The sequence below is a fragment of the Struthio camelus genome, chromosome 18 (genome assembly GCF_040807025.1).
Source record: "Struthio camelus isolate bStrCam1 chromosome 18, bStrCam1.hap1, whole genome shotgun sequence".
Lineage (NCBI taxonomy): Eukaryota > Metazoa > Chordata > Aves > Struthioniformes > Struthionidae > Struthio > Struthio camelus.
In genome coordinates this window covers 9,252,225-9,276,395 of record NC_090959.1, presented here as the reverse complement: position 1 = coordinate 9,276,395, position 24,171 = coordinate 9,252,225, and the positions used below count along the sequence as shown (strand labels likewise).

Genomic DNA, 24,171 nt, shown 5'->3' with positions numbered 1-24,171 from the left:
CTCGAACTTTAGCTGTTTTTTATCTAAAAACATCCAGATACTTTGCGCAAACTATTCTGATCACAAAGCTGCTTTTAGCAAAATTAAAATTTTAGTGTCTTCTTTTCATTTTTCCATCTATTTGCACCTCTATAAAGAAAGAGCAAAAGGATACCAGAACTACATTTTTAGCTTTGCTCTGGACTATACATAAATGAGAATCACCACTGCTAGTCCCATTTGCAATAAACCCCACCTAACATCCCACAGGACAAAATATTTGATCTGTCAGTTCTAGAGAGCTTCTGGTGAAGGTGACCTTTTAATATGGCCTATGCATAATATGGAGCCCTGTACATCCTCATACATACCAAAGGGCTACTGATAGGTCCTTGTGAACATTCAAAACAAGTCAGAGGCCATGGGAATGCCAGGGAGGGCAGTCTGCCTGCTGGAGCCATTCAGTTCAGGGTATGCTAGCAAGCTTTTCTGTCTCTCAACTTCCCCTTTATGTTTAAAATATAATGGTCTAATTCTTTGCTCTGATTCAGAGGAAGCTGGGGTTTAAGACCGTGTGTGATATGATTGTGTTCTGCAAGAACATGCGTTCAGAGAAGAAATGCCACAATGAGAGGGAGCTTGTCTTTAATCTGTCCCAAAAAAAAAAAATCCTTACGTTTAGGGGAACTATGAAACCCAGCTCTTTGGCTGGCTTGGGGCAGTAGGACAGAAGATATTTTTAGACTGTACTCTTGTCTAGCTCTTTGACCTGGCAAAATGACATAATTTTCCACTTGTCTGAGAAGGAATGGGACAGGTTCCTGTTAAGTGTTGGATACAGTGCAGAAATTAGGCACTTCAAAACAGTGCTTTTCGAATAGTCCAAATGTTATAAGTCTGTAAAACCGGATGGGACATGAATAAGCCTTCTTAGGATGTGTCTGAAATCTTTTGTGGACAGAGGTTAGTTCTAGACCACCTTGTGGTGGGCTTGTGCTTACATATAGAGTGTAGGGGCTTAGTGGTATTTGTGAGAGAGGGAAAAAAAAAAAAAAAAAACCCAAATCCCATAAATTACATTGTCGGCCTCCAGGGAGATTTCTGGTTTGGTTAAAAATTTGGCATCATGTTTCATAATTAATTGAGGATTTTCTCCTGCTTGTTTGTCCAGTTCACTCTTTGCTGACTACTTTATTCCAGTATAAGAAAGATGGGTGGAAAACAGTATCCATCACCGTGAACAGCTGCACTCAGATGGTGCACACTTTAAAACGGTGCAGGCATTGGATTGGGCTCAGTTTGGAAAACTAGCTCAGATCAGCTACTGTACTTTCAGCAAGCAGCTTTTCATCAGCTGAACTGTTTGTTCCTGCTCAGGGCTAGTGACGAAAAATGTGCTGGTGAGGTTAGTTTTTCTAATTCCTCTTTTAAACTAAAATGTGAAAGACACTCTTTCTTATTTTCCTCTTTTTTGTGTGTAAATAATTACAAATACATCAGGGCAGATTTTGCAAGGTGCAGCTGTGTGTGCAGCCTGGCTTTCTCTATGCACGAGCATAACCAAAGGTTGTGTGTCAGGCTGAGTGCTGGGGTAAAGCGCATGCAAAGTGGCAGCTCTGAAGTTGTGTTCCTTTCTCTTCCGCGGTAGGAAGTATAAATGCATTGTGTTTCTTGCAAAAGAAGCTTTAAATGAACAGCTTTTTCGCCTAGTTAGATTTAGTCAAATGTTGAAGCATTTCCTGTCTACGTTGCCCTGAAATGGAAATACTTCTCTTGAGGTGAAATCATGGCACAGCTGAAGCAAATGCCAAAGCTCCCTGGGTTTTTTGGAATCCAAAGTTGAATGAGAAAGCCTGACTCCTCGGAGAGAACAGGCGCACCAAGTGCTAGGTCGTTTTTGCAAGCTTTTTCCTTATACTTGCTTGGAGAGAGGTTGGTGATCTGACCAGAGACCAGGGAATCGCAAGCTTCTGTCACACACTGACTCCATAGGTTGCCTTGGATAAGTTGTAACGTTCTCTGCTCCTTTCCCCCAAACCACAAAGAGGATAAGACTACTTCCTGCATGAAATAAAGCTTTACTAAAGTCAGTATCTGTGAAGCTTTCAAGTATATGTACCTGTTCTTGAGCTTTGCAGGCTTTATATTTGTCAGTGGCTTGAGTTTTATATATAGTAATATACGGCTTAGCTTCTTTGATGGAAAAGCACTTAACGGTCCTATGTTGGGACAAGAAGGATCAACTAGGAAAGGGTGATAAAGACAAAAAATAAAACTGCAGATTTGAAGAGATGAAGAAAGAGAAGTGGTAGGATGCACCATGTAATGACTTAGGGCATTTCAGTGTTGCAATCTAGAGTGAAGCATGACAACACTTGAGCTAACCTTAAACAAGATAGCCTGAGTATCAGAAACAGTCTGCCTTCAGCAATCTGGAGCTCAGTTTGGGCTAATTTGTCCTACGGAGAAGCTTGGTAGACTGCTTGCGGTACCAAAGCCAGCTTAAAATAAACTAATTTCAGGATCTATGTTGCAGCACAAATATGCTCTAAAGTTAGCAGTAGTCATTGCTGTGGAAATAAGAGCAACTGTGTACTGGGATGGGAAGCATGCCACAGGGACCAGCAGTTTGCAAAATAAATACTAAAAAACACCCTAGAAACATTTCACTGAATATTAATAATTTTCTGTCTACTGTTTGACTTGGCGGGAATCGCTCTCCAAAATTATGTTGTTAACCCTTTCACTCTTTCTTACAGTTCTCTAGTGAACTGTAATTCTCTAGTGAATTATGATATTATAATGCAGATGAATATTTACTGTGTAGTCAAAATATGGAAGAAGGTATCCCTGTAAATAGGTACGTTCTCTTTCCAAATGACATATAGCGTGGCGTAACGAGCAGTGTGTATAAAGACAATAAACTGGAGTCTGAACTTTGCTTTCAGTGATTTCAGGGGAGTGCTGTGTCACGTTGTCTTGTGGCCTTTGCTTGGGGAAGATGAAAATTCAGATCAGTGTGTTTCTTGAGGTTCATTTTCATTTCCATTTACGTGTGGAAGGTTTATCCTTTAGCTCACACATAGACCTACCCTAACTCCTGTTTTTATGAGATGGGCGAGTTCCTAGCAGGGAACACTTCTGGGGCAACTCACTTCTTGAAAGTGGCCAAGCTGCATGAAACACATTACCTGGGGTACTCTGGTGAGAGGGGGAGAGAGCTGTCTTGTCTGATTTTTTTTTTTTTTTTTTTTCCCCCCTCCTGGATTCCCTGAACATCAGCCCATCCTGCCTATAACAGAAAAGGCTTGGGGCAGACCCAGTTGCCTCCATCTCCCTTCTCCTCCCCGCCCCAAGTGCCTAAATGCCTTCTGGGATTCTGCTCCTACTTCAGCCTTTTTACTAAATCACATATTTTTCCATGCATTAGAAGTTCTTGGAAACCTTTCACAGGCTACAGAGAAACAGCCACCCTTCCTGGGCTCCGGTGGTGAGAATCCCCGAACGTCACAGCCTTTAGTGGAGTCTGTGCTGCTCCCACGGAAAGCTGCGCTCCCCATTGTCAGCCCACAGGCGCTTAAGCAGATTTTGCCCAGCAGGAAATGTCAAGCACCAACGGCCAGGAATGCTAACGGTTGCGTTCAGCACCGAAGCGTCAGTTGCTAGTTATGAAGGAGTAGAAGTGCCACAGGAGTTTACAGCCCTTGTCAGGACTGATACAGACCCTCTGCAACTTGTAAGGAGCCTGAGGGGAGCTCACTGCAGGGGCTGCAGTTGTAGCACAGGCAGATGCTCCTGAACTAGAAATCATAACTTTGAAACTTAAGTCCCTCGACCCATTCCTGCATCTGTGTCTAGTATATCTGCGTGGAGGCTGTCGAATGCAGTCGTTACTACTTGCTGCCTGAAATCTCGTGGCCAGTGCACCCACTGAGTGTCAGGACAGTTTCAGCAGGATTTGTGGCAGTTGCTGCCAATTCCAATACTGGTTTTGCAGATAAGGCGCCTACAGATTTCAGTGCTTCACATTTCACTTGAGCTAAGTATATTAATCAGCTAAGTAAATTAGTCTTCAGCTTTAATCAGCTTATGACTGATTAAAAGGAAACCTTGAGTGCATAAACAGGTCCTAGTGAAATACTTCTGAGGACCTCTTTAAGGTGAAATGTCTAATTTTGAAATCTTGTCTGATTCTTTTGTAGCTCTGAATTTTAGCAACTAAGAAGGTACAATTCTATTCAGTCAACCTGTAAATTTGGGTTCTTCTAAACTTAAAAATCATGTTAGAGAACTGGTGGCCTAATTTTTCTGTACTATGATGGAAATGTACCATTGAGAAAACTGCAGTGTTTGCACATGTAAAGGAGATGCACAATTAGCTATATGTTATATATGCATTGAGTAGTTTGACCTGCCACAAAATCTGATACAAACCCAGCCTTTTGGGTCAGTAAATCACAGCATATGGAAGACTGTCATTTCAGCCTATTAGCACCTTACATATACAGGAATCAAGTTCAGATAGACATCTCCTTAAGAAAATAGCATAGACTCATAGAAGCAATCTCAATATTTAGATCCAAGGTCTGATGCTGAACTGACTTCTGAGACTCTTTAAGTACCTATGAACTGGATACAGACAAGACGTTGCTAATGAAATAGGAACCTGGGATTTCGTTACATGTTTGAAATGTAGATCAAGTTTGTGGGTCACCTGAGATCATGATACTTGGGCGCAGGGGTAGATTGACGACGTAATTTAGAGCAGATGGCAGTAAGCTGAACTGATCTGTTTCAGTTAGCTCAGAGATTCAATCTAAGCTTACAAATTTATATTGTTCAATATCGTCACACAGACTGAGTTGGAAGACTAAGGGCCGGGTTGTCAGATTAGCCTATTCACGTGCAAGTCAGTGAGGCTGCACGGATTTACACCTCTGCAGATTTCAGCAATTCTGTTTGCCTGACCTTCCACTTGAAGTAAAATTATTAACTTTGGCTTGGCTCTGAAGCGATCGACTTGTGACACACATACACAAACTGAGTATGATAGAAAAGACTCAACATTTTTATTAGCTTTTATCTATTCTCTGTGACCTTTACCTACTGAGGTAAGAACTGGTCACTGGAAAGAGAAAGAGTAGAAAAGACAAAGAGTATCTTTCTGATGTCTCAGCTCCTTATCGTAGGTCAGAAGCCTGAAACATTAACAGAAGAAATTCCGGGTTTTGATACTAATTCCATTTGACATCTGGACTTTAGTATCTTTGTTTGGGACCATTTGATGTTTGTAGTCACTGTGATGCTTTTACCTCCCTCTTGAAAATGCAGTACCTGTGTAGAGCCTGAAACCTGATTAAATATTCCTTTATACTGATAGGATCTTTGTAGCTGGAAGCATCAGGGGTCTAGAACTGGTTGCAGTCTGCAGGCTTATTTCAGTTATGGTGAACAGTAAATAATATGGGTCAAATCCTTAGGCTTTATGTAGCATTTACTGGGCCCTTACTGCTGAAGCAAATGTCTGTTAAAATCAGCATGAAGGCTGAGCAGCCACTAAGCCTGTTGGGATATGGTCCTCTACATAAAAGAGGAACAAAATTAAGCACACTATTCAAAAAAAAAAAAATCATTTTGCAGAGTTCCACGATGCAGTAAGAAGCTGAAAGTCAACTAATGATTGTAGAGCAGGGAGAAAGACATGAAGAGACCAAGAAAAGGGAGAATTTTCCAAGGGCTTAAGTGAATTAGGCACCTATTTTTCTTAGGCTCCTTTGAAAATCCAAACAAGTATGATTTTGATAATGTTAAGACTAGACCAAAGTAGTACAGGGATAGATGCTCACGGAAGGGCTTGCTCATGTTGTGGAACTGCAAAGGAGAAGTAGTTTTTTTTTTTTTTTTTTTAATATCTATAGTAGTGATATTATCTGAAGTGATTTAGACGTAGTGTTGGAGAAGAGGGACAGCATGAAGAGTCAAGAGAGACAAGATACAGGAGATATGAGGAAACGAGTCCTGAGGGATTTTTAAAATGGAAAAGGTAGCTTTTGTTGGGCCCTGAAAGGAATTGGGAGCTTCAGACTCTCAGTTGCCTGAGGATGCAAATATTAGTGACCAGAAGGGAGGAGGGGGTAGCAGAGGTCAGTGCAATGGTACAAAAGAGACAATGGGCCCCTTTGCAGCACCAGCCTCTCTTTCACTTCACAAAAAGGGTTTTGTAATTCAAATGAAAACAAACCCTCCTGAAGAAAGGGATCTCTCTTTGGAGTGAGAAACACAGCAACATATTTCACTCTCACTTCCCTTTGGTTTCACCTTCCTTCATCATCAATGCATGAATGAATTTGATCTGACCTTTTTTTGTTGATGAAGAATTCGAGTGTAAACATCAGTACGCTGGAAATATAGATACAGTCTGGGATCCCTTTGGAGCTTCCTTTGTAAATTATTTTCTCTGGGAAGCACTACTAGATCAGTTCACTTGTGATGAGTCCCAGATTACTACCATGCTGAGAGTGTCTGTGCACATTAATTTTGCAGGTATCAACTTGCAGTGTCTCCATGCTCCTACACATTCATGCTGAGAGACGCGGTCACTGGTTCACTTTTAGAAATGATTCAGTTCCACACTTGGCCTTGCAATTTTGTATTTGCAGATGCTGTGAGATCGGTACAGGCAAGGAGGGTGGGCAGCAGTAGAGTGCAGTGCTGGAAGTCATTTCATGTAACTTTGTCCATCTGAAAGCCAGGTGTCTAATTTAAACTTGTCATGCAGGTTCTCTCTTTCCATCAAAAGAGGCATTTTTAGAGGGTAATTCAGCCTTCCTTCTTAGACATCTTTCCTAGAGTTCAATGATTCATCCTCTGAAGTTGTCTCTCTGTTGTGGAGGGAGCCTGCATCACTAGCTCAGGCTGACCATTAGCTTCTAGGTAGGTGCAAATAGCTGAGATGAATCCTAGACACAGAGGCTTGTTGACACAAACCGTCCTGTGGTGGACCCCCGTCAGGAGAGTTGAAAGTGAAAAGCTGCTGCGTCTGACTCCCTAGAGCACCAGTGGGATGCAACGCCAGTGTTTTGTAACTGTTGTTCATTAACTTGGATGTTATGTGCAGTATAACGCTCAATGGCAAGGCGGATGTAAGGTACATCAGCCATTCATGGTTAACACTTGTGTGAGCCTTAAAGTGCAGGATTAGTTAAGGACAAAACAGTTTGATTTTGGGGGATATCTCAGTCATGTAATTTACATAAGCAGTGGCCATTTCTCTCGTCTCATATATGAAGAAAGAATCCAGTTTGCTTATTCAAGCACTTTATTCACACCCTTCCATGATTTTAAACAGCTGAGTTTCTGAATGCTTCCCCATATTTCATTTGGTCTTTATCAGGAGTCACCATATGTCAGACTAAGAAGCGGGGAGGAAGAGGTTTCAAATTGCCAGGATCTGTGCTTAATTCATGTTTATTAAGTTGTCAGTATTAGTGGAGGTTTTGTAATATGTATAGGTGTATTTATTGCTTGTGTGACTATAGATTTTAAAAAAGATCTCTTGAAAGTATGCTTCTGATTTAAAAAAAAAAAAAAAAAAAAAAGTCTCTCCCCTGTGTTATATCTGGATTTTTGCAACTGAAGCTGCATTTGTTTTCTGGTGGGGTCTTTGCAGTTTCACCTTTTTGAAAGTGTTTGTGCAGTCTTTTGTAGGAGGAGATGATTCATGCTGTAACATCCATGCTCTGTTTGCGTGACGTGATCATTATTCTAAAGAATGAGAACACTGGAATGAAAAAATCTTCTTAAAAGAAAGAAGTGTGTGTGCTGGAAGGCGTTTGGGCATATGAGCAAGAAAGCCAGTGTCCCTGGGGTATGGGAATAAGAGCTCTGAAGATACAGAGATCTTCATACTTGCTTTCAAAAGGTAGCGAAATGCCTATCACAGAGGATAAGTGATCATTATGATTAGTTCACCTCATTTCATGTCTAATGCAGCCCAAGACTATGCAAGGGTTTTAACCTTTGGAAAAGAAGTGTCATTCTGAAAACTGTACAGTAGAGTTAATTTGTCATTCTGCTCAGCAACAGGCAGTGGTGCAAGCCCACACCTCTGCCTGCCTGAACTGTTGCAGAGAATGGGTTTGATATTCCTATACATGACTCTCATTCTGTTTTTTTTTTTTTAATTATTTTGGTTAGTTAATAGTTTAGTTCCTCTTCAGGGGATAGATCAAAAAAATATATATGCCAATAAGCTTTGTGACTTTAAGGCCAATTTCTTACACAGGAAGCCTGAAATTAGGGCAATAAAAGATATTTCTGATGCTATTTTCTCTTACTAAACACCTCTGCCTACCAGGCAAGTCCCTGCTCAGCTGTTTGCTGATGAATTAATTTGGCTGTAGATCTGAGCTCCTTTTTTGTAGAGTTGCTCTTCCTCCCAGCTGTGGCTCTTTATTGTTTGAAAAGGATCTAAAGAAAAATGGTCTTCATACGTAAAATACTCTGTGTAAGAATTTCGCTATAATACACTCATCTGATACTTGAGGTCTTTTCTTCCTTCACCAGAAACTGATAGTTTAAAATGCGTTTGTATACAAATCTTAATATAGCAGCCAGTAGTTGAGCAATGAGCAAATATTGGATGGCCAGTTTATAGTATAAGGTATAGTAATATACTCTCTGTAAGTAGCAGAGTCACTTCAGTCTTGTACTGTTTTGCATGTGTATTACTAGTGGTATGATTGTGTATGATTTACACAAATCTAACTCAAATTGTACCACTGAAAACCTGAACCAGACCCAGTATTCTGCATGTGTATGCTGGCTTTTGTGCAGGAAGGTAAGAGAGGTTTAACAACTAATTATCTGAATTTATGCAAGAATGACTTCATCTGTAGCTAGAATCCAGCTTCCTGCAGGATGGACCTCAGTAGCTTCTTGTTCCTAGTGCTCAGTTCTGCAGGACGCTCTTGGAACAACAGGGTTGAAGCAGGTCCACTTCTGATTGAAATGACTATTGGTTCCCAATTGTTTAGTAACCCAAAGCATGCTAGCATTCAATGAAATGCATTCAGGTAAGTACAATATAAATAAAAGGAAATGCCAAACGATTTGTTTTTTTCAAAGAAATGCACACTTAGTTGTTATGAATAAAAAAAATGTTGTGATGGGACTTTTTTTGTGTGTGAATAGACCAGTGGAGTCATTGTTATGTTATTTTGAGATTATTTATTGTATTGTCTTTCAGACTTCAGTGCAGGTGAGAACTACAGTTCACATGTAGGATGCAGGATATGCATGTTTCCTGTCATTTGTATAGAGCTTTAGGTTATAAGTTGCATATCTGATAGAAAGCAAAAGAACACGATCCTGGTGGTGAAGTTCACAGCTAACAATTGAGTAGCGTGAACGAGGATACACCTGCTCCTAAAACTCAAACTTCAGCAAATGTTCATTTCAAAGCATCCAAATATTTCAGCAGAGCCATGTTCCCACAGGACTTTAAAGCAGCTTTGCTGAAGACAATTGAGTTTTTTGGTGTAAAGCTGGCCCTGCAACAGAGCATATCTGATATTCACATTTACTGGCAACATTTATTTAGAGTGATGAGAAAAAGAAGATGAAATTATACTTTTAGATTCTTGTTCACACCTTTATGACGAGCTTTACTCTGGATTGTCAGAGCCAGACTAAGACATAGCCCCTATGCTGTAGTTGCATCATGAAGATGCTAGTGATTAAGTTGAGGGAAGAAATGCATTAGTTACCTCACCTCTTCATTTTTTGCCATAAGCACGCTCTCTTTTGCTTGTTGAATCAAAACTGATATGTCTCCACTTGCAAAGAGCCTGAAACAATTACTTGCACGGGTGTAAAGCAATCTCTTCATTTTAACAGTTAAAACACTAGGCTCATCTAGGTCTCTTGAGTTATTTTGATCCACTCCTGATTATGGACAAGGTTAACAAAATAGTCTGTCATATATGTCTCAAGGCCCGTATGAAATCCCAGTCACCTGTTTAGAAAACGGATTTCACAGGATTGTGCTTTCGCCTATCGCTCCTTTGGATATGGTAGTCATTTGTCTGTTTCTGTTCTCCCTTTCGTTTCCCTTTGGGTTACACACAGTTTGCCTGCCTTGCTGTTTAATCAGAAATCTCGTGCTATTTCTGAACATTTGAGGAAGTATCTGCCTCAGGCAGATTTGTATTTTGAGAAGAGACATGAGTATGTCTCTTTGTCTGAGCCTCTGCTCCATCGTTTTATTTACTGTTACTCTGCCTTGTATTTGCAAGTGCTCATTCATTCGTATTTCTCATTCACATTGATCTTAGACTTGATAAATTGTGTGTATTGCAGTACGATAAGGTAGCTTACTCAATGAAGTTTTATGCTATCTGCTTATATATTTTATGATCCTTTCCAATGCAAACAGAGCTAGTTCACTAGGTGTTAACTTAGTTCTGAACATGCTTATGAGAATTACTTGTCTGGAAATATTGCTGGGAATGTTGTGCTTCAGAAGTAGTTTTAACTGCAGGATGCAATTTTAACAAGCTTTCTTAGTGGTTTGTGGTGGGAGAGAGCTTTCCTTCCTCTGATGAAATGGCATAAAAAGTTGGCTGCCTTTGTAGATACATTGATTAGTAGTAGGCCCTGACCTATTTGATATGCCTCTGCTGTTGAAAGAGATCCAGTCTTATTTCTGCAGAAACTCCTCCACTAGTTATCTAACAGTGCATGTTATTAATTATTACATTGTCCTATTAATAGACCCTTCCTCCACCTTCACCATTTAGCTGAGTCTTAATGACCTGAGTATATCTGATAAAGAAAGAGCCACTAAGCCCTGGACTCTAGTTATTATACTAGGGACGTAGACATGAGAAAGTTGAGATAGTCTACGAAGTAGGATCAGAAAGGTGATCTGGACAGTTTAGGATCTGATCTCAGTTTTCTGGATCTAGTATTTAAAGCTGTAAGAAGATGCTGCTTGCTTTCATTTTTTCATATGCCTGTGAAACAATGACACTGGAAATCAGAGGCCGTCTGGTACACAGTTTCTGTTCTCCAGGGAGATTTAACACGCTAAGAAATAATGCAGCTCTTTTAATTAACACTTCACACTAGCAGCTTACGTGACAGTGGAGTGGGAAGGCTGTGACTGTCTTTCTGGTCTCTTTTGAAAGATCCATATTTACCCCCTAGGGTGCCTGCCTATTATGGATCCCAGTAAGAAAAAAGTATGCATTCCTCATAGAGGGACCCATACGGGATAGGAAGGGTTTCTAGATCTTCAGTTACACTCTTACCATGGAGAAAAATAAATATTTCCCAGGTGTTAAAAGACTCATAACTGAATGCTAAGGTACATTTTCCTCCACAGTTGTTAAAACTATCAGTGCCCTGTCTGCAGTATTTGCCATGTGTTACTTAACTTATGCTAGATAGAAGGTGGTAAAAACACTAACTTTTCCTAACAAACTTAAAGCAGCAAGTCAAAGTTCAGCAAGGGCCATTTGAAAAGCATTTCAGCGAAATCCCAGTTGGTTCAGTCTGTATCATGTAAGAACAAGTCTGACTGGCAGATTCTGTCCTTAAGTGAAACCTTTCAGGCAGTTGTGGTTCGGGGGTATATAATTCAAAGCAACAAGGTTTCATTGTGACACTGGATTATTAGGATAGCGGACTGAAGAACACAACACTTGCATGAAAAAAAGTGGCCATTAAAAATACTTAGTAGGTGATAGGAATTTTTGTACCTAAACTGCTTTCTAGATTTGTCTGCAGCTGTCTTTGTTGGAGGGAGATGGCTATTTTTCCAGGCACTATAAACTTAGCCAGTATAACATAGTGCAGAAAGGAAGCATTTCACTCCACTCACTCCAATTTGTTATGGGTTTGCTTGAATCCTGCAAGGCATGTGTACCGTAAGACAAACCATAAACTGTGTTTATGCATGACATGAGGAACATCAGACATGGCCTGCTGAGTTTGGAAGCAGCAGACCTCTAGGGCAACAAGTCACAGCGCACAAATAAATATTATGTTGACGCAGCAGCAGAATTTTAAACAAGAACAAATCCTCTCTGGGCTGTTTTCCTAATGATTAGCACGCACGTATAGAAGATGAGACCTTTACAGGCCTTTGTCGGGAGCAGGAAAATCTATCAGTCTGGTTTTCCATCTCTTTCCATACATTGTGTTGTCCCAGTGCTGTGACCTGTTTTTGCTCGGGACCTGTGAGGTCTACCAGTCCTTCTCCCCTCTTCTGGACTACTCTTCAGTAGTCCCTTGTTCAGCTTGGGTTGCTCAGAGACCTGGGTCGGGCCCTGTGTGAGCACAGGGAAACACGAAGATTGACAAGAGAGCAAATGCAACATGTGTTGGCATGAGAAGGGAAGATGTCAATTTTTATCTGCCATCTTTTTATCTGTCAGATTTTTGTGAACTTTTTAACCTTATTGCAGTCCTGACAAATGTGCAACAAGGAGATAGGAGGGAGCAGAATCTACTTTTGTTGCCTGTTCATCTCTTTTCTAGCTCTTTAACAGAGGGGCTTTCCCATCTAATGTGTGATTGTTGCTTTAGTATACTCCATATCATAAGCTGTTGTCCTTCCCTGAATGTCTGATAGTTTACAAGTGTGGGAAACTCACAGCAGGTCACACAAGAGAGTTCTGCTTTTGACTGCAGAGGAGAAATGCTCACAATCATCCTGCTGTATCCTAGAAATGATTTTCACAGTCTGGCGGCAGCAGGTGCCGAGAAAGCTGACCTGTGCGCTTCCCCATCTTGCCCTTGAGGATAGTAAGCCCGTTTTTGCAGAGGCCAGGGGTGTTGCAGGTGAAGAGAGTTATACTGATGAAGATGGTCCTGAAAGTTACTTATGGGAAACATCAGGGACTGGACCCCCTTGAATTCATACATGAGCTGTATAGCGTGTGAAGAGGTTGGAGGAGCCAGAGAGAGCAGACAGCAGCGTTTACTTCTGAAACTTTTAGAAAGTCAGAAAAGTCCCACCCCTTCAATTGCATCCTGTTTAATAAGAAGGCGCTATAGAATATAAATGAGATGTGGACATGACAGATTTTCAAAAATGCTTCTCTCGCTCTACTTTCATCATCATTCTCATGCTGAGGCCCAAATACTTGTCTGATTTTTCCGGATACATCAATTGGTCTACTTGTTCTGCCTGCAGCTATGCTTCCCAAGGAGAGCTGGACGCTGCTTGTGTTATCGGTGTTTAAAACTGTGCTGTCAGGTGAGCAGAGAGATGATGTTGGTGCAGATGAGCTTGGAGCCTGATAAAACTGGTAGCGCAAAAATTTGTGCTTGAGAAGTTTGGGAAACGCTGACCTAAATCTGTGAACAACACCTGTGGAAAAAGGGCTGCTTTTTCCAAGCTAGGAGAAGGTTGGAAGGAAAGTGGTGTTGTCATGTGAACAAGGCATGCAACATTAGCTCTCCGAGCTGCTGTTTAATGGCTTTTTAATCTGAATGACTGTGTCGCCAAAGATTCTGTTTGCAGAGGAGAAGGTATTGAAAACTCATAACGAACAGTTCTGCGTCCAGTAATTTTAGATCTTTTGAAAGCTGACTACTAAATTTCTAGGACCAAAATCTCTCGTCACTGTCTTGTTTTACTATTACTGGAGAGACTGTTGTTCATGCACATTAAGGCAAATCAGAGAGTGTGAGAGGCTTGACAAACTATTTACACAGTTGACTCTCTTGTTTCCACTTGTGTCTTTCATCCTTCTTATCCTCTCCTTGTGTCTCTGCCTCTCTCAGTTTTTCTGTTTGATTTTTCTCCCTCCTTTTCTCCCTTTTTCATGCACATGTTAAATGATCTTCTCAGACAAGCATCACAGAAAAGCTGTTTTTTAAATTAACACAGGCTCTGCTTTTTTATTGACTAGCCTGTAACAGCTAATGTGATTTGCATTTCTATTTACCAGTTTTCTATTATTAGACCCAACATACCGGGACTAATATGCAGGTAAATACTAGTCACCAGTGGAGCTGCTAATTGCATGGATTAATTAATCATTCCAATTGGATTTGTTGTTCTCCAAACAGAGATGTGATTAAAGCAAGGAAAAGTCTCTGCCTGGCTTATCGTTTTAGAATGAGTGACTTTAATATGATGTGCTACCTCCTATAAATCAAATGCCTGATTATTAATGCTCAGATATCACACCCAATGCTGAAGTGGGAGGGCAACAACTATTCCTGTCAATCCTGCTGCCGTTAATCATCATGCTGAACACTTCGTGTCAGACAGTTCCTTGACTGTTGCCAAGGTGCTGGGCGGTACATTAACATTGCAGCAGTTCTTGGCCGGATTACCTGCAAGGTGGACTGGCAGCTTCTATGTAAAATGGCTCTTCCACCACTGGCAAACACATCCCGTGCCTTTAAAGGAGTAGTCTGTTTTTCAGACTTCTCAGTTCACACCACCTGCTCTAGGCTCTCTGTATCTAGCTGGATTCGAGCCAGGGTCCCCTTCCTATTTAGCAGTACAAGAGCAGTGACATGGTTATAGTCCTCGAAATTTGTTCACAAAATGCAGGTTGAGAATCCTGAGGCCAGAACAAATGAAGGGTCGGTGGGCCTCATTAATCCAGCACTCTTTTAGTGGTGCCTGGCCTGTAAAATCTGAATGGCTGATGCGTGACAGAGAGCCATGGCTGGACAGAAAGAGAGATATGCCCCTTTCAGTGCTGCAAGTCAGACCGAGGGACATGTTCACTGACCTCCAGCTGAAGTATCAGAGGCAGCGGAAATCTATAAGCTCCAGGTTTGGTTCAGTGGCATTGCTTCCTACCCTACTGCAAGCTGCTGCCCATCCCAACAGACAGAAGGGGGAAAAAAAAAAAAAAAAAGCTGAGTGTGCATCAGCTCACATGGACGGTTGCTGCAGAATGCTTCAACTTTTAAAAGCCTTTTATTATTAGGCTGTAACAAAGCTGCTTTTTTATTATTAGGCTGTAACAAAGCTGCTTTGTGCCATAAATATAAAGAAATAACCCACTTCCCCTCTCTGTCTCAGGTGGATGAGAAAAGTTCCTTTCTTCCTTGTTCACAGTACTCTCTAGGGCTTGACCCTCTGTGTGGGAGGCAAGTTAGAAACCACTAACAAGGACAGAGAGGAAAACCCGCTCCCCTTCCCTGCGTGGGCCATGGAATTTATCACAGCAGATTCTGTCCTCACTGGTCTCCCTTCAACCTCACCGGCAGGTACCTGCATCTCTCTTTGCTGATGCCTACGGAGGGTAAAATTCCCTGCTCTTGCTTCAGAAGAGCCTTTTAGCCGGTGGTGCTAAAGCAGTGGAGATTTGAGGTAGCAGTCCCACAGGGTGTGCTTTGCTAAAGCCTTCACACTGGATCAAATCCATTGTGGGTCTATTCGGTGTGAATGCAGACTGTCCCTTGCTTTCAGTAGCCAGAATCATGCTTTAAAGGAGGTATTGGAATCACTGTCCATTTGTATGTGGCCTGGAGCTTTTTATTGATTTGTCATTTAAAGCCAAAGTTGTACAGAACTAAGGGAAGGCGAAACCTGGCCTGGGTGAAAAGTTCCAGCATTGTTTTGCCTGAGCTTTTAAACAAATGAAACACGTCAAACAGGATGTTGTGTCCCAGGCGTTGTCTAGAGATTTCCATTTCTCTTCCCCAAGTATTGAGTCTGCTGAACTTGTCCATAGCCCTGACAAGCCTCTGCTCCGGCAGCATGAATGTCCTTTTGTTGTTCTTTGCAGTCTTTTTTGCTGACATACATCTTGATGTGCGTCAGGCACTCTGCCTCCCAAAGTCAAAACAGCTGCATCTTAGAGAGAGGGGAAACCTTCAAGGGAATAAACAAACAGATCCCTCTCTGTGGTCTACTGGTAGTAACAGATAATTAAGTCTAAAAAAGTTCAGCAGAGCTCCTAAGGGAAGACATTTATCGCCAGGCAAAACCTAACAATGTCTTTTGTGTTACCCTGAATGCAGCCCTGAGTCTAGGAACTGTGGCGGTGATCTGGTGCATGTTTAGATTCTTTCAGTCTTAAAGGTAATCAGCCACTCTGTGATTGGGTGTTGATGGGAAGCCTGAGGATATAAAGGAGTGAAATCAAACTGTATCAAGCCATTTGAACATAATCTTTTTTCTCCCTGCAGGCCTTTCTTCACCGAATACGCCAGAATGCTGTGGACAAAGCTGAGAAGTACATCACAGAGGAGAATGTTAAGGTATTTCTTCCATCATCTTCATTTTCTTGGCAGGCAAAAGCATATGTAATGAAAGGCTAGATTCAGGGATGTAGAAATCAGATATCCTCAGGTCATGCTGATGCTTATTATTAAACTGGTTCCCTAATGAAGAAGCTCATGTCATCAGTTTGTTTATCAGCCTTTTTGCCCATTTGTATACCTGTCATCTTCCAGCAATTTTTCATCCCACTGACTGATTTTAGCAAAATTTGTTAAGAGTGTAGTGTTGTCAGAGATACTAAATTTTGGCAAGATTTGTGAAAAATGATGGTGAGTAGAGGACAGAGAGACTTTTCAGTGTCTTTACTGAGGGAAAGGCATGGAACGGAAAGCCCTTATCAGCTTTGCTTGGCAGCATCCAGTTAGCCAATTTGCATCTGCTGTCTCTTACAAACCAAAAGTTCATAGGTGGGAGTATGAGAAGGAGGCAGGAGAATTCCTTTAGGTTGTAGTGGGAAGGAATTTGGCTTTCTATGGGAAAAATAAGGAATCGGAGACCCTTGCAGATTCTCGGGAGGTTCCTGAAGGAATTTTGCACTGGAGAGACATATGAGACATATGACACAGATCTGTGAGGTACTAGCTTCCTTAGTGCATGTGGTCACAGGACTGCTTGTTATTGTTTATTTTCAAAAACATTTTGCAAATGACTCTTTGCTTATAGTAATTTGGCTTAAAAACCCTCTGTGCACATATGCATGTGAAACCTCATGGCCAGTGCAATAAGGTGCAGTTTGTTTGCCATTACTGGTTTACGTATTGGGCTTGTGTTTGATCCTATACATCCTAAATCAGCAGAGACTTTGCTCTTTACATTAATGGGAACGGCCCAGCAATAATGGTTATGTCACATGAGCCAGCACTACAGCTGACATGTTTCCCCAAGACTGGTTCCTCCGTTTTACGTAGTCATATTACCTGACTGTATAGAGATTGTACTAGGGCTCCAGGCCCTATATTGCTACTCATTCTGCAGGCTAGCGATACTGTAGTATTGAGTGACTGACGTCAGAAGGGAGCAGGAGCAAGTAGATGTGTAAATGGTTTGGCAGCTTTGTGGAGTTAAGTCTCTCTCTGTCTTTAAACTTGGAAGTCCCTGCTCGCAGGAAGCTTGCCATCTACAGTCTGAAGTAAGTACAGGGATGTCTGAGGGAGAAGTAGACCAGAGCACAACTGAGATTGCCATTCATGGCAGAGCAAAGTAGGGATTTAGATCCCTGGCAGAAATGCCAACACAACCTTGCTTGTCCTGCCTGGAAGTGTCACTCTTACTTGAGACGTGTTACGATGTTGAATGTGTAGTGTTAGTGATAACGGATCCTGTGTGCAGAGAAGTGTGCTAAAAACTGTGTTCTGGGTGAGAAATAAACCTACACAACCATTTGCCGATTTGATGAATAACCAAGGATGTTGGTTGATGAAAGTTGTTATTAATTTTATCATTATTCATATATCATCAAAATGAGTATTTATTATGACTGTCATGTAATCAGATGCATTGCCCACAAAGCCCATGCAGAGGAGTCCTTATTTCCTCAACTGATTAAATGTATTTGTATTTGAAGGTCTGGGGAAGTAGCACTTTCTTTTTGTGTCACTCTTGAAGTGGGGAGGGAGGCTTTGCAGGGCCGTTATAAGGCCTCATTAATTCTTGCTATTACAATACTCGGCTTTCAGTAATAGAGTTTCCTTTTCATAGTAAAGGACCTGCCCTATTGCTGGCTGATACAGAATCACAAAGGCGCAGTTTTCTTGTCCAGAGGCAATGTTATCTTCCTTCCCCCCACCCCAATTTCATTGTCTTTCATGCAGTCAAGAGGTATTTTTCCTTTCTTTCCCTTTGCGGAATCTTGCTGGTAGAGGCAGAACAAGTGAGGTTGTGCTAGGACTTCTGATAACCCTGCTCGCTAATATTATTTATCTGGAGTTGCCAGGGAGCTGTGAGGTGGCTGGCAGTGGCAAAGATGGTAGCAGAGGGTGTTTAAAAATTTTGGCAACTTTTGTAAAGAATAGTCTGTCTCTTCCTCTCCTCCTTCATGCAGTGGAAATGTCTAGAGGAAGATCCAGGGCGTTTTGGCAGTCACACCCTCTAAGCAAAAGGAGAAACTACTTTTTAGGATAATTTGGGATAATATTCCTGGTATTATTTTTGCAGTTTTCTCCTGCAGCTGGTACTAAGCACTGGAGATTTCTATAAATCTTGGCCACTGGAAACTGTGCAGGCCCAATTTCTTTAAGTACTCCAGTGACTAACAGTTATCCCAGCAGATGCAGCAGTATCATCAAAGACTTCTTTTCAGGTTATTCACTTCCCATATGGGAATAGCTCTATTGATATGTTAGTATTACACTGCATTCACAGCAGGGCACTAACGTCACTTTACTGATCCAGTAGAGTGAAGGCAGTAAAACTTGAGGGTGTAGACAAGCTGCCAGGTGTAAATCCTCTGTATGACACTTGCAAATGGTAACTGTTTATCAGATACAGAAGCAAATGCAGTCGAGGTCTCTCTGCCACCTTGATTTTCAAGTGAGTCTTGTTAACTTTGAATTCTGCTGCAAGCAGAGCTGTGCTGGGCCATCACAGAATACATTAGGTTACACAGATGGTAACCTAACCACAGATGGAGCCTTGGTTCAAAAAATACCCACCCTGAGGACAGCTCCTGAAGGATAAAGTCATCCCTGACAGATGTTTTCCTCTTCCTTGTTAATCTGCTTTTGGCACGGCTTGTGGCAAAGCCATGCGGATAGAGGCTAGCGTAGCATCACATCAGTTGCAGCCATGCAATGGAACTGTGGTACACTCTGCTTGAACCTGCACTGGAAATTTTCCTTTCTTTTGGAGAATTGAAGAAGCTGTTCAGAGACCATCAGTGCAAAGTCAGTGTGTTGGAATTGTTAATTAATTCAGAGCCAGAAAGGAGCTATGAGATACAAGTATGCATTAACAGTGGTGCAGACTATCATATCTCAGCATTCCTGAAGTGAGAGGGGAGCAAATACAAGGATACAATGTGCTGTGCTCTGTATGTGCAGCCAGCTTGCAGGAGGAGTCTTAGGGAAATACCCTCCCCATCCTTCATAGCACAAGGGATAGAGATGTATCAGCCTGAATGCAGAGAGGAACACTCCTTGACTCCCTAATCTTGCCTACCCCTGCAAAACCGGAGAGAAAGTGGTTTTAAACCAGGAATCATTCCTGTCTTTAATGATTAGACTTAATTTGCAGATTATTGTTTTTCTGAATTACTGCCACATCACCATCTGCCAGGCTGAATCAGTGTCACATCTGGTGAATACATTTCCCATATAAAGCTGTAAAGCTCAGTGCCACTATAAGGTGCTGTGGGAAGTATTAGAACGTTTAAACTTGTTTATTTCCCCCACCGAGTGCTGGGAAGCCGACGGCTGATTCTGTCAGGCTGCAGGCTTTGGGGTTCAGAGGACCATCTCCCACTCAGCAGGCAAGAGCTGGGAGGCCGCTTCCAATGCGAAAAGTGGTTTGGCTTCACTGTCTCTGCAGAGATCCCAGGATTTCGTCTGCCTGTTCAGGCTATTCTCTAGTAGCTGTCCGTACTGATAGCTGGGTCTCCATGTGTCAGGACTCGCCTCCCCTGTGCAAGTAGCATCCCGTCTTCTATACTTGCATTCGTGCTTTCTCTTCATATTTCATATGACGACAATTAAGGCTAATAAAGCTTATGTGTTCATAGCAGCTTTCACCCTGGTAGTTTACTCCCCTTAGCACATATATCTCCACATCTCTAGGGATCATTTATTTGTGAGATTACACCGTTTCCTTTTAGCGCATGTGTAAACTAGGGGCCTGACTCCCATTATGTATGCCTTTTACAGCCACTCACATCAGTAAAAGGGAGCTCTAAGTAAAATGCTACTCTTGTGGTTTGAAAGCATTTTACGTGATTCTGTACCCCCGTCATTGGAATCCCACGTAGCAGAGATTGGGTCTCTCATTTACAGGTACATCTTTGCATGTAATAGTTTCTTCCACAAAGTGATTTATCTTGTGTGGGAAGGAAAACGAATTGACTTCCTGCTGCTTTCTGTTGCAAAGTGAGTTTCATCCTTGTGATTCCATTTACCTGGTTTGCCTCATAGGAAACCTTCTCTACCATTGACAGAGGCTGCTCACGTTCATCACGCTGGTGATGAAGGTACCTGGAAAGTACCTTCTTTTACAGGAGGTACTTCAGTGGCAGTAAATGTTTCCATAGCAGGAAGGGAATGTGGCATGTACAGTATCATTCATTCTCTGTCAGATACTGATCATTCCCTATACAGTCACTATCTGTGCTTTAGATCTGGCAAGTCTAGTGCCACAGACTTGGTACTTCTACTTTAATAAAACACCCTTTTTATTTACATTTCAGATCTTATTTTCTAACATTGAAGATATTCTTGGCGTTCACAAGGAGTTCCTGGCTGCCCTGGAATTTTGTTTACAACCAGAACCTCAGTCTCAGCATGAACTGGGAAATGTTTTCTTAAAATTTGTAAGTACAATGACTTAATGCTATCTGAAAATGCAGTTTCCTGTCATAAGCTCCCATGCCCCTTAGCTAGCCCTAATCTCTTAAGTTTTGGAGTGGTACCATGACAATGTGTGCTTGTATGAAAGTTGTAGGTAGGGTGGGAAAAACCTTGTGAATGACATTAGAACAATAGAAACCACATCAAACCCAGCTAAACACGAGGTATTTTTAGAAACTCTTCGTTTTCCCATTGAATATTTTTTCCCTTTTTTTTTTCTCACCCAGCTGATCACATTTTACTGCTGAGTATTGTCTGCTTTGGCTCCATCTGTTTCAAAAAGCAGCACAATTTTAAGTAAATAAATAGATTTTTTTGGTGTATTTTAATATAAAAAAAATTGAAACCCACAAAGGTCAGAATTCAAAACTAAGGACAACATATCATCTATAGTAGTTAGTATCTGTGCATGCTTTTATCCTTCAGTAAATAAAAAGTAATGTGAGATGGCTTATCTTGCGCTTGGCTGAAATGCAGCAGAAGTTACAGTAACACAGCCAGTTACCACAGAACAAATGAAGTGTCTGAATTCTGTGGCTCAACAATACAGAAAATTGGCTTTTGGACTCATATTACTGACTCAAGAATGCCAGAACTACAAAATACAAAGTAGTATCGTACTCTACCAGTTCCAGGTTGTTCAAAATGCTTTGACAGGTTACTTTTATGTCGTCTGACATTATGCCAGATAGCTGTATTGTTTGTTCTCCTGCAGCTTATGTAAAAATATACAGTTTCATAAATACAGTGTTCTGCTAATACATCCATAATATGATCATGTGTGCCAACCTGATCTGGTCAGATTTGTACTGCTTGGTGATACAGTAAAGCACAGACCTATATTGAGGATCCTGGAGTTAACGGCTTCTGATCCTACCACTTCTTCTCTCATTGGAATTTCTTTCTTATACTGTGAAATTCTCCCTGTGGTAGTTTATTTTAACTTGGCCTGGTTTTCAGTCATGTGTGCATGCCATCCTATGACTAATTTATACATAAGGCACACTGATTGTGTATGCAAGATCAGTTATTGCATACACCTAGTTTCAAGCTGGGTTCATTTAAATGCAAAGTTACCTGATTTACATGTATAAGAAATGTGGCATTGCACTTTTTTAACACGCAGCTGCCCTCCTGAGATGTTTGAAAATTAGAAAGCACCTACCTAATAGCATTTCTTCAAATTCTTATTAACTGCATTCAGCCCCAGCTCAACTTCCTATCAAAATTTGTTCTATCACATTCTTTTAACAATAATCCATGCTTTCACAGTTCATTGGGTTTGAGTGGGCAGCAATTATACAGCCACTGATTATTCCTAAAGCTTTACCAGCTACTATTTTATTAAAATAGTAGAAGAATGTGTTGTATTGAGACAGTGCCCAAAAGTTATGTCAGCTGTGAGGACTGACAGTCGGCTGCTGAAAAACATACTGATTAACTTCATTAAAGCCTTGAATACCCACTAGAATCATTGTCTACCAACAGGATATGCTCTACTAACATATTCATGTATTCATTAACTGAGGGTATCAAAATGGGATGCCTTTTGAGTGATACTGTGAAACCGTCTCCTATATTTCAGAGTAGCACTGGCTAGCCAGAAAATGTTAACATCTTATCATTTGACTGAATTCAAACCTGGTGTATAATTGCCCTGTCATTGGTAGTATTTTTTTTTTGGACGTGCATATAGCATTTTGTAACTTTATTACTGCAAAATTTAAAAGTTATTTAATTGAATGTTCCCTATTCATTAAACATGCAGAAATACAGGATTCATGAAACTAATGTATAAGCAATGAATGTTGATGAGAATTTATCTTCTGATAGAGGCTGATGGACAGAGATGAGCTTACGTTACAGTCTGTGGTGTGTATTGCAGATAACGTGTGCATCAACCCTTTCACGATACCCTAGGGGAGAAGACCTGCAGCTTGCACAGAAGTCAGACACCTTTCAATTCAGAATAGTTATAAAAGGCTAGTCTCATCCCTAAGGATGCCTAAGTACCTTAAGGATGTGTAGGAATAACACTGAGAGCATTGTGGCCGCTCAAGTCTGAGTAGAGAAGAGTCAACAAAAGGATAGCAAGAGAGCGAGAAATAGTCTGTCCTTGCATGCTAATTGTCTGGATTTGAGAAGACAAACTGCACTGCAGCAACCTGGGAGTGAGGGAGGTGGGATTTATGCCCTGTCACACTGCAGGCTTCCGCAGTGAATCTCTAGCGAGTGACAGGGAGATGCTAGTGGCGGTGCAGAGTGAGTCATAGTTCCTCTCTACTCAGGCTTCCAAAGCTCCATTTCCCTAACTGGGGCTGCTCTGGTGAACCAGAGGTATTCATAAGAAAACTGTGTCTCAGAAATGGTCGTTATTCCTAGAGGCGTTTCCATGGTTCTTTCTGAAACCAGTTTTTTTGAAATGGTGTGCAGTATTTTGCCACAAGAAGCCCTTGCAGCACACTTGAGGCTTCTTTGAGAAAAAGCCAGCCACTGTCTTCCAGTGAGGCGGTCATGCAACATGGCTGAAGAGCTTTCTCTAGAGTGTGTGTTGTTAGCCAGCTTACCCAGGGAAAAATATATTCCTTTGGTATTTCATTTTGGATAACATCCTCATGTTGTTGCAGTGCACTTAAAAGAAGTGCTAGGGAAAGCAGCCTCAGTGCTTGAAGGGAGAAAAATTCATGCTTCCCAGTTATTCTAAATAGAAGTGTAACTCTTTCTGCTACTCGAGCAGGTAGGATAGAATACAGTTAGATTTCCCACTCTGTATCACATATGAAAATTATTGAAGATTTTGTGAATTTGAAGTAACAATGCCTACATTGTTTTCCATTATCATCAAATCACGGTGTGTCCTCAGGGGAGCTTGCAGTGAGGAAGTGAGATAAGGCTTGTGAATCTTGAATGTATCAGTGCATCTTCTATCATGATCACCTGGCAAGGTCGTTCTTAGTCCTGATTATGAGCACTACTTCCCTGTCAGCAGATGGGTGTTAGCACAGGTGTCCTTCTTCAGAAGCTAGATATTAAAAGCGCTCATAAATTTAAAGAATAGCTTGAGAATCCTTGAGGCACTGTTTTTTTCAAAACACGGAGTCTCTTAGTGGTACATGTTTTCTCTAAGTTTCTTTGTTTCACATATCCCTAATAGAGGTCCTCCATATGGAGTTCCACCAGACTGCACTGGTTGAGGCCTGTTCATGAGACCTTTGTATCCTAATTTTCCTCTAATCTACACAGGCCTAGGCCTGACTCTTTTCACGTATTACCTTGGCCTGGAATAGCCTCATGCGACATCAACAGTCCACCCATCCTTAGAAACAGGACACCACTTTTAGTTGTTATGGGCCTCCATGACCATAGTTGATCCGTTTA

General features: G+C 41.3%; 1 protein-coding gene across 4 annotated transcripts in view; it reads left to right on the top strand.

Annotated features, from left to right (window-relative positions):
* The window catches only part of PREX1 (phosphatidylinositol-3,4,5-trisphosphate dependent Rac exchange factor 1), a 185,002-nt gene that overhangs the window by 57,956 nt on the left and 102,875 nt on the right, over nt 1-24,171 (top strand). For all 4 annotated transcript variants that reach the window (XM_068912114.1, XM_068912111.1, XM_068912112.1 and 1 more), the window contains exons 2-3: nt 16,147-16,218; nt 20,634-20,756. In XM_068912114.1, coding sequence (XP_068768215.1) covers nt 16,147-16,218; nt 20,634-20,756 — 195 coding nt within the window. The remainder of the gene's footprint in view (nt 1-16,146; nt 16,219-20,633; nt 20,757-24,171) is intronic.